At 43.8% G+C, this 11116-nt stretch overlaps 1 protein-coding gene across 1 annotated transcript; it reads left to right on the forward strand.

Moving 5' to 3' along the window:
- Window positions 1-9518: 9518 nt before the first annotated feature.
- LOC108797331 (E3 ubiquitin-protein ligase TRIM39-like) lies at window positions 9519-11116 on the forward strand. Its single transcript, XM_018568912.1, has one exon. The coding sequence runs from the start codon at window positions 9519-9521 to the stop codon at window positions 11094-11096; it is 1578 nt and encodes a 525-aa protein (XP_018424414.1). The 3' UTR covers window positions 11097-11116.

Below are 11116 nucleotides of genomic sequence, written 5' to 3' on the forward strand. Positions count from 1 at the left end.
TTGCCTCACTATGCCTGATGGCAATCTGGGCCGGCCGGGCTGAATACTATAAGTCAGGGGTGCTCATTAAGTAGATCGTGATCTACCAGTAGCTCTCAAAGCTGATGCTGGTAGATCACAGAGGGTGTGAATGGCGGCCCCTTTATTCCATTTTGGTATAATAGCTGTGCACACATGATTACCTATTAGCCTGAGTCTGCTGAGCCCAGCTCCCTGACACCTTTCTGGTGGATTCTGGTGGTTGAAGTGCTATGTATTACATCAAAGAATATTAGTTTACACAGACTGTTGCAAAATACAGCAAGGTGAGCCAGGAGAGAGAGCGGGGAGTGACAGACAGGAGAGAGAGGACAGACAGCCAGTGGAGAGAGTGCGAAGAGAGACAGCAAGGAGGGAGAGAGCAAGGAGAGACAGCCAGGAAAAAAAAAACGAGGAAAGACAGCCAAGAGAGAGAGAGAGCGAGGAAAGACAGCCAGGAGGATGAGCAAGGAGAGACAGCCAGGAAGATGAGCAAGGAGAGACAGCCAGGAGGATGAGCAAGGAGAGACAGCAAGGAGGATGAGCGAGGAGAGAGAGCGAGGAGAGACAGCCAGGAGTATGAGCAAGGAGAGACAGCCAGGAGGATGAGCAAGGAGAGACAGCCAGGGGAGACAGCCAGGAAGGAGAGAGCGAGGGAGTTTTTTTTTTCCGTTGGTAGATCTCATGTAGCTCATCATTTGTAAAGTAGTTCTTAACACAAAAATGTTGATGGCACCCCAGCTATAAGGCATAGTCAGGCACTGGTGCCTTCTTTAATCAGGCATATTAGGTGGCTGCTAACTGGTGCCACGCGAGGGAGCGAGTGGCAGCCTAATCAGAGAGCCACCTCTGCTGCTTCCCGTCCAAGCAACCGACAGCACCAGGTCCATGATGATCTTAATCTTGCCGTGGTGACAATGCTCACTCATTGTACTGTATCACTCTAGGGCAGAACTTCAGGACACCTACCCCTCTCCTCCATAACTTGTGAGGGAGGCGCTCCTTTGTCTATAGAGGAGAGCTGGGAGGGCTGATAATGTGGTATTGAGAATTGGGCTCAGTGCCCAAAAAGTTGCAAGGACACTGGATTTCTATAAGAATCAACAGGAGATTTTTTTCTATACTTTCAGAGAATGCACTGAGCCTAAAAAAAGACAACTAATGCAGTCACCACCTCTGAGGACTCAAAAGCAACACAGAGCACCTCCATAGTGTAAAACTTTTATTTGATGAGTACAACACGCAAGTGAAAATGTACTTACACGATTTCAGGGGCACGCCCCCTTCATCAGAACCTGAGGTGCCCCTGAAACGCGTAGACCTTTTTAAAACATACGGGATCAGAGGACGCTGATTTGGAGATCCCCTCAGACTTCCCCTGCTGGAGATTTTATATTTTATCGTTTCCTTTTACGCTTATGATCATTGGCTTTCGTGTAAGTACATTTTCACTTGCGTGTTGTACTCATCAAATAAAAGTTTTACACTATGGAGGCGCTCTGTGTTGCTTTTGTTTCCCAGATCGATGGTCGTTGTTGACCGGTGGGAGCTGCCTCTATGGTGTACCAATGAACTTTACAGCCGGATTTCTCTGCAAACCGGGGGCGCCGGTATTGCTTTTTTCAGCACCTCTGAGGACTAGTAAGGAGCAATACATTGATTTTTGTTTTTGGGTTTAGATATCCATTATATTAGTTATGTATGTTATATTCACCATAATATTTGAGCAAATGGAAATTGCTAATAAAAATAGAAACCAGAACAAACAAAAACATCATCATTGTTCTACTATCACAATTGTATCTTCTTTATGTTATCACTACTGTATATCTTATCATTATAATGCAAAATATTGCTGTTGTACCATCAAGACCTGCTTTTTCTCTGCTGCAGTTAAGTAACACTTACAGGTCCTGTCCCTCCCCCAGCCTTTGATTGGGCAGTGAAAGGAGAAGCAGCAGACTGATGAGCTCATCTCTCTTGTCACTCTGCTCTCTCCTCTTCAGCATATTCCTTGTTAGCACATGAAAACTGCATGACAACTGATATGCTCTTCGAGCTGCCTCTTCCTCTCTTAGGCCCCATTCACACGTAGCGATTTATTGCGCGATTTCCGCCGCGATATTGCGCATTTTTGCAGCGCGATATCGCGAGAAGTCACCGGCTAATGCTATTCAATGGAGCTGTCTTAGCTCCATGTCGCGCGTCGCTCGTGGCGGTCGCTCGTGGCGGTCGCTCGTCGCGGTCACAAGTCGCTTCTACAGGACCCTTTTTTCGGCGGATTTTGCGCGATTTTGCTTTTTTCTAATGGAGCCCGACGGAGAAGGTCACGCTACCGTCGCTGGATCGTCGCTGGAACGTCGCCCCAAAAGTCGCGTTATCCCGGCCGCGCCGAACCGCTGCTAAAGGTATGTCGCTACGTGTGAATGGGGCCTTAGTCTTAGCTCTGCTGCACATGGAATGCAAGTGGCTGATCAGAGAAACCAACAGTGCACCACAGCGCCATCTAGTGGCCAAAAGACAATACTACATCTCTGAACGTCAGCAATACAATCAGAATATAAGTAATTTGCTGTTGCATTTCCAACAATGGAAACTTAAACCTGTTATTAGTCAGACAGACAAAATGCCATGAGGATACAATAGAAATAGAAACCACACAGATATCATTTATGAGACTATTTCTGCTTTATTGAGGAGGACTACAGTTATACATGTATACAAACAAACTCATAGTGCTACCTATATTATAGCTGAGGGTCAAACTTGCCTCAGATCTGCGGTGGGAACATTCAGTGTCCACCCTGCAAGCTGCAAGTTCTGATAATAACAACTTACTGTATATGACTTGTGAAAGGTGGACAGGAGGTGAATCCTTCCTTGTGTAACACAAAATAGAGATGAATATTATTATTATTATACAGAATTTATAGAGCGCCAACAGTTTGCGCAGCGCTTTACAATATAAGGAAGAAATTACAATCAAATACAATTCAAGACAAGATGGTAAGGAGGGCCCTGCCCGTGAGAGTTTACAATCTAAAATATTATACAAATGCGACCCCAGGGACCAAAATGTCCGTCACAATACTGAGGTAAATTCAGGTTCTTACACAGCTTGCATTTAAAAAAAAGCATTTGATGATGTATCAGTAACTACAGAGGTGCAATAATGTATCTTTTATATCTGCCCGTGTTTCAGCCTTAAATTGACACCAATGTGTTATGTAATAATTAAGTGCAGTTTTATCTTTTCATGTACAGGAGTTTATGTTGTATTTCTGCGTGCTAGTAAAGCTTTTTGTGCATTTAAAATATAAACAATACTCTTTTATTAAATATTTGCACAATTATCATGGGGAGCACACAATAAACTGTACAATCCTTTAATCTTGTACTTCCTGGTTCTTCGCGCTGTTTTGCACATTTTATTGGTTGAAGTAAAAATAGAAGAATGTAGTTCGGCTTGTCTAAAGTGAAAAATCGAAGGGAGCCCGTGGCAGCTAAAGAGTTAAAGGTTGTGTTATTATGAGAAAATGCCAAGGAGAACGGATAATGGGGCCATTTAGTCTGACCGCTGGAAATGTAACCCCTTAAAGTGTACAGTGCATTCAGAAAGTACTCAGAACCCCTTCACTTTGTCCAGTTTTGTTATGTTGCAGCCCATTACTATGGTTGTTTAATTTTTTTCTCTCATTAATCTACACTCAGTACCCCATAAAGAGAAAGTGAAAACACAATTTTAGAAATGTCTGTGAATTCATTAAAAAGAAAAAAATGAAATATCACATGTACTTAGGTATTCAGACTAGGAATGCACCGATACTGGTTTTTCGGTATTGAGTATGAGTACCGATATTTTTTTTCAGATGAGTACCGATACTGAGTACTAATACCAGTGCCGCGCGCCCCGATTATCAGAGTGTCGAGCAGGGGATCATGACCAGTCCCCCGGCTTCCTGATTGCCTGCGAAGCCTCAACCTTACCACTGAAATATCAATTTCTCAAACAATCCATCCCCACACAGCTACCTCATCATGTATCACTTGCCCCTCCCTTTTAGATTGTAAGCCCACAGGGGCAGGGCCCTCACCATCTTGTCTTGAATTGTATTGTGATTGTAATGTCTTCCTTATATTGTAAAGCGCTGCGCAAACCGTTTGGCGCTATATAAATCCTGTATTATAATAATAATAATATAATAAAAATAAAGCCGGTGTTCTAGAGAAAGAACACTGGCTTCACTTGCAGAGGCTGCCTGGCTTCATGACCAATCGGGAAGCTGGGCAGCAAGTCATGAGGTGCTGTCCGGCTTGCTGATTGGTCAGGAAGCCAGGCTGCCTAGGAAAAAGTGAAGGTAGCTTCCTAGCCAATCAGGAAACCGGGCAGCACATCATGACCCACCTCCCAGCTTCCTGATTGGCTAGGAAACCGGATTCACTTGTTCCTAGGCAGTTTGGCTTCCTGACCAATCAGGAAGCTGAGAGGCGGGTCATATATGGTGCCTGGCTTCCTGATTGGTTAGGAAGCCAGGCTGCCTACCAACAAGTGACAGACAATCACGAAGCCGGGAGACGGGTCATAACCCACCTTGAAAAGAAAGCCGGCTCCATGCTCCCTCTGCACTGCCGGTCAGAGGGAGATCTCCCTCTGATCGGAAGTTCTGGTATCGGAGGTAAAGTATTGGATCATTTGGGCGAGTACTCGTTCAAATACTCGGTATCGGCACTGATACTTGTATTGGTATCGGTGCATCCCTACTCTGTACTACTAGTCCCTTTACTCAGTACTTTGTTGAAGCTTTGACAGCAATTACAGCTTGAGTCTTTTTGGGTATGATGCGACAAGGTTTGCACACCTGGATTGGGGGATTTTCTTCCATTCTTGTTTGCAAATCCTTTCAAGCTCAGTCGGGTTGGGTGGGGACCGTCGGTGGACAGCCATTTTACACTTTAAAGTGGACTTGTGGCCAGGCTATGGACATTAAAGTATTTAAAGTCGAAGTTTAATCTGCTTATATTTTGCCTTCCCTGGTTCTTTCTTTCCCCCCTCATCAACATGCTAATAACAGAGTGAATAATGTGCTGAATTGCTTTGGAGGGGAGAAAACATTAGCATATGAATAACTTGCTGACGGGATTCAACGGCTAAAACTCCCTTACGAGTGGCTCTGGACTGGAGGTGCTCCTCTCTTCACATTCATAAACTCCTGTGGCTTCACCCGAAAGATAGACGTTTCTTTACTCATCCTCTTACTAGTCACTCACTTCAGCTTTGTGATAGTGTCAAATACTCTGGGGGTCTCCTCTTCCCTCATTTGCCTCTCCTCTCTTTATCGCAACCCGTCCTTTCCCTCCATTCCTGGAATCCCTGCAAGCATTTAGTTATTGGACGAAGGTTGACCTAACGCAATTTTATAAACTCGTTACCCCTTCTGGGATGAAATCATTCTCCACATGGCTCATCGCCTGCCTGTCTCCAACTCTCCAAATTGTTTCGATATTTGCTTTGTAACCTCCACTGTTCAATTATAGGGCGATCATCTTTTGCTCACCCAATTTGAAATGTTAAGATGATTCTCACTCACCGGGACTGATCTCCCTCTTATATACCACTCTCTTCTCACAAGGCACCCCCCAAACCTATACCTATATGCGCAATAGGGAATCAGACCTTGGGGGGACGTTGGACGATGATTCTTGGGAGCAAATCTGAGCTTCGACAAAATCACTCAAAACGCCACTGTGATTGAGTCTAATTATAAAGTTTTACTCAGGTGGTATATGGTACCCAACAGACTTGCGCAATCCAACCCTAGCTACTCACTCAACTGCTTTCGTGTCTGCCCAATTTCCCAGGGGCTCTGGTCTCAAGTATGTGATAAGTGTAACACCCCGATTTTCATCATATCTGGTGGTTGTGTCCAATTTCCCATGGGCTCTGGTCTCAAGTACAGTATATGATATGTGTAACACCCCGATTTTCATCATTATCTGGTGGTTGTGTCCAATTTCCCAGGGGCTCTGGTCTCAAGTATATGATAAGTCAGAAATGGAGAAGGATTTGGGGGTCATTGTAGACCACAAACTGAAAGGTAGTTTGCAGTGCCAGGCTGCTGTAAACAAAGCTAGCAGGGTCTTGTCCTGTATTAAAAAGGGGATGTATTGCAGGGACAAGTCTATAATTTTGCCACTTTATAGATCATTGGTTCGACCTCATCTGGAGTACGCGGTCCAGTTCTGGTCACCAGTACTAAGAAAAGATGTCCTTGAGTTGGAAAAAGTCCAGCGAAGGGCAACCAAACTAATTAGGGGTATGGAGGACCAGAGCTACGAGACGAGGCTACTAAATTTAAACATGTTCACATTGGAGGTGAGGAGATTAAGGGGGGATATGATTTCCATGTACAAAATGTTTAATGGTGGCAGCAACATTAGCGATAAACTGTTTAAAATTAACTCCGTTACAAAAACTAGAGGCCATCACCTAAAATTGGTGGAAAAAAAATTCCAGCACAAGGGGCGAAGGGGGTTCTTCACAGTAAGATCAGTTAGGGTCTGGAACTCACTGCCACAGGCGGTGATTTCAGCAAATAATGTGGAATTGTTCAAGAAACTTTTGGACGATTTCTTAAGGGACCGTAATATACAGGGGTACAGGTACTCCTAGAATGAGATCCTAATAGGTTGGACTTGATGGACTAATGTCTTTATTCAACCTCAAATACTATGTAACTATGTAACTATAAGTGTAACACCCCGATTTTCATCATATCTGGTGGTTGTGTCCAATTTCCAGGGGCTCTGGTCTCAAGTATATGATATGTGTAACACACCGATTTTCATCATATCTGGTGGTTGTGTCCAATTTCCCAGGGGTTTTGGTCTCAAGTATATGATATGTCACTCATTCTTTTTCAACAACGGCTATAAATCCGAGCAAAGTCCTACTAAATGCATGCCCTGAGCACCTTTCTAAGCACCAATTTACTTAGATGACTCATGTGTTCATAGCCACAAAACAGGTGATTGCTGGGGCTTGGCTCATAAGCGTTGCATATCAGCTGTCAAACATAGATTACAAAGGGTCCTGGTTAATGAGAAATGATGGCATGCATTGCAAGATACTATGCCCAAATTACGCAAGGTCTGGGATTCGTGGGTCAATTTCCTCCCACTCGATTTTGATAAAAGATTACTGGAACTCTGACACCTACGGATTTCCTTTTATACATCTCTTTGGGATCAGGGGATCCTTTGTCAATTTCCGTTCCTTCTTCCTCTCCTCCACTATTTCCCCTCTCTCCCAATTCTTTTTCACATTTTCACTTTTCTTGCCTCCTACTTCTGGTTAGTTAATTTTTATCTTGTTCTTCTTTCTGCTTTGGTTAACCTTCCACCTGGCGCTGAATCAGGGATGGACTCCAATTGTTTGCACACTATCATGATTGTTGATGACCATATCTTGTAATGTCTCATATCTTCTCAGCTTTTGTTACACTTACCTCATGAATTGGTAATACAAATTAATACATTTAAAAAATATATATATATCACATAGGGAGATAGCCTTTGGAGGTGACAGGTTCTCTTTATTGAACCTGTCACCTTTAATACAGTAGTTCTAGCACAGTACTGTGCTGGAACTCCTGTGACAACTGAGAGAGGAATAGCACCGCTCTTCCCTCTCCCTGTGTACACGGAGCAGCAAGGTTAGTTTTAACCCTGACGCCATGCTCCCCACATCGGCGGCCAGTGAGGAGAGACTCGGCGGCCGGGGGGAGGACGGAACCAGAGGAGAGAGGTAGGTGCGGGGAGGAGGACGGACAGGCTGCACACATTTTACACGTGATCGCTGCGACATCGCCGCAATCACTTGTAAACAAACAAGCGCTTTTCCCACCTTACATTTCGTCCTGCCTTCCCAAAGCAGGACTAAATGTAGAAGGCAACTTACTGCCCGGCATTACAGCATACAGCATTATAAAATAAGACAGTGGTGTAACAATAGCCATAGCAGACCATAGCCATAGTCTGCTATGAGGCCTGGGATAAGAAGCCTGGGATTTTAAGACACTCTGAGCTTAATTAGCTTCAATGGCGTGCAGAGGAGACAATAGGGGTCCCCTTTCACAGTCCCCTATGTGGTAGCACACCCATGTATAAGTACATATGAATGCGTCAGGTGTAGCTGCATATAAAAACGACAATTGTGCCACGCATTTTAGGGATCAATGTGCATGCCAGGGTGAGCCCAATAATTCTTTTATATTTTACCAAAAAAGTTGTGCATCATACTGTATTTGCGTGAACTAAAATTATTCTGTATGCATTTTTTTACCGAAATTTGGGTTTGACAAGCAGCTCCTTAAAAAGTGCAACCACCATCTTGTTATTTTCCAGGGTCTCCGCTTTTAGAAAATATAACATTTGGGGGGTTTTAAGCAATGTTCAGGCCTTAAAATGTGCATTTTAACATATGTGCAAAAAAAAAAAAAAAAGCAAAACATATAAAATAAGACAGTGGTGTAACAATAGCCATAGCAGACCATAGCCATAGTCTGCTATGAGGCCTGGGATAAGAAGCCTGGGATTTTAAGACACTCTGAGCTTAATTAGCTTCAATGGCGTGCAGAGGAGACAATAGGGGTCCCCTTTCACAGTCCCCTATGTGGTAGCACACCCATGTATAAGTACATATGAATGCGTCAGGTGTAGCTGCATATAAAAACGACAATTGTGCCACGCATTTTAGGGATCAATGTGCATGCCAGGGTGAGCCCAATAATTCTTTTATATTTTACCAAAAAAGTTGTGCATCATACTGTATTTGCGTGAACTAAAATTATTCTGTATGCATTTTTTTACCGAAATTTGGGTTTGACAAGCAGCTCCTTAAAAAGTGCAACCACCATCTTGTTATTTTCCAGGGTCTCCGCTTTTAGAAAATATAACATTTGGGGGGTTTTAAGCAATGTTCAGGCCTTAAAATGTGCATTTTAACATATGTGAAAAAAAAAAAAAAAAAGCAAAACTGTTTCTGGCAGCGAAAGGGTTAAAGGACAGCTGAGGTGTGCAGTTCTACAAAAATGAAGATAGATTTTAAAGAAATGTTGTATTAGTTATTATTATTATTATGGTTAATATTATTGGTACAATATAAGTTTAATTCCCAGCACTGCTCCCTAGTAGTGTGTTGACTATGCTGCCTGTCCTTGATTTAGGTATTACAATTACACATTTTGTCACACAGCTGCTACAGGAAGAGTTAGCCGGAGGGCCCTTTAACGGTGTCCAATTATTCATAGTCGCATCCCTTAGAGAAGGCCAAGCATATCAGCTGTTTTGAGATAAACCCTGTGCAGATTAATATGAAACTGACTGGTATGTATTAACAGCAGCTGCACCAATAGGAGCTTGTTGGAGGACTGCTACGGATAACTGTACTTTGCTATTTGCCTACGTAGTCCGTCTGGGATACTCCTCTTCTGCCATCAGCTATGGCGTCTGCTAAAATAAGAAGGGAGCTGGAGTGTTCCATCTGTATGGACATGTACACGGATCCTGTAAACCTAGCGTGTGGACACAACTTCTGCAGGGACTGTATTGATCGTGTGCTGGATAGTCAGATGAGATCTGGAGTTCATTCCTGCCCTGAATGCAGAACGCAATACCCAACACGTCCCACACTGCAGAGGAATATAACTCTGTGCAACATAGTGGATAATTTCCTGCCTACACAACCAGATCAGGAGGAGACGGGAGTCTTTTGCACTTACTGTGTGGACTATCCTGAACTTGCTGTTAAAGCCTGTCTGCATTGTGAAGTTTCTTTGTGTGATAAACACCTGACAGTTCACAAAACTTCAGTGGAACATGTCTTAACCAGTCCTACAGCTTCCCTAGAAGAGAGAAAATGCTCCATCCATAAGGAACTCTTAAGGTATTTCTGCACTGAGGACTCAGCCTGTATCTGTTTGTCTTGTTGCCTTATTGGAGAACACAGAGGTCACCACATGGAACCATTGTTTAAGGCCTCTGAAAGGAAGAAGAAGCAATTGAGAAATGCTCTTCAAAAGCTGATGATTAAAAAAGAGGAGATGGAGGGAAGAGTCCAGAATCTGCATGAAAGCAGACGGAAACTAGTAGAAAATGAAGCTGGTAACACAGAGAGAGTCTCTGCCCTGTTTAGAGACCTCAAGAGACATCTGGAAGACTTGGAGAAGAGAGTCCTGAATGTGATGTCCAGGGTTGCACAGCAACTCTCCTTACTAGCTCTTGATCTGATCCAACAACTGGAAACAAAGAAGGACGAGCTGTCCAGGAAGATGAGTCACATTGAGGAGCTGTGTAACATGACGGATCCTTTGACTGTCCTACAGAAATCAGACTCCGGTGACTTGTTTGGTACCAAGTATGGAGATAATGAGGACAAAGATAGATGTGATCAACTCTTCCATGATGGAGGGGACCTGGAAATGCCTGGGATCCCGTACACATTACACACAGGTTTATCTGATATAACTATAGGGGGGAATGAAATGATTTGCATACAGGAACCTGATGATATCCTACTGGATGTAAACACAGCTGGTAATAATCTCCATATATCAGATGACAAGAAAACTGCATCCTGGTCTTCAAACCAGAATCTCCCAGAAACACCAGAGAGATTTCAGTATGATCCTCAGGTGTTAAGCAGTCACAGTTTCTCGTCAGGGCGACATTACTGGGAGGTGGATGTAGGAGGGTCACAGTCGTGGAGCATTGGGATGTGTTACCCCAGCATGGACAGGAGAGGAGAACAGTCATGGATTGGCTACAATAAGAAGTCCTGGGGTTTGGAGAGCCGGAGAAATCAGTGTTCAGTGATACATGACAGTACCAGGATCCCGTTACCTACCAATATCTACAGTGACAGGATCAGGATATATCTGGATTATGAAGCCGGGCAGATCTCCTTTTATGACCTGTGCGACCCAATCCGCCACCTCCACACCTTCACCACCACCTTCGATGAGCCCCTCCATGCTGTGTTAGGTGTGGGACTAGATGGTTGTATAAAGATAACTGGGTGAGGGGTGGGAAATCGAAAAGA

The sequence above is a fragment of the Nanorana parkeri genome, unplaced genomic scaffold, assembly GCF_000935625.1.
Source record: "Nanorana parkeri isolate BGI_ZX_2015 unplaced genomic scaffold, ASM93562v1 scaffold1261, whole genome shotgun sequence".
NCBI classification, from domain to species: Eukaryota; Metazoa; Chordata; class Amphibia; order Anura; family Dicroglossidae; genus Nanorana; species Nanorana parkeri.

What these genes read in the sequence shown, in the direction of transcription:
- LOC108797331 (XM_018568912.1), top strand. Translation starts at nt 9,519, where the DNA reads ATGGCGTCTGCTAAAATAAGAAGGGAGCTGGAGTGTTCCATCTGTATG.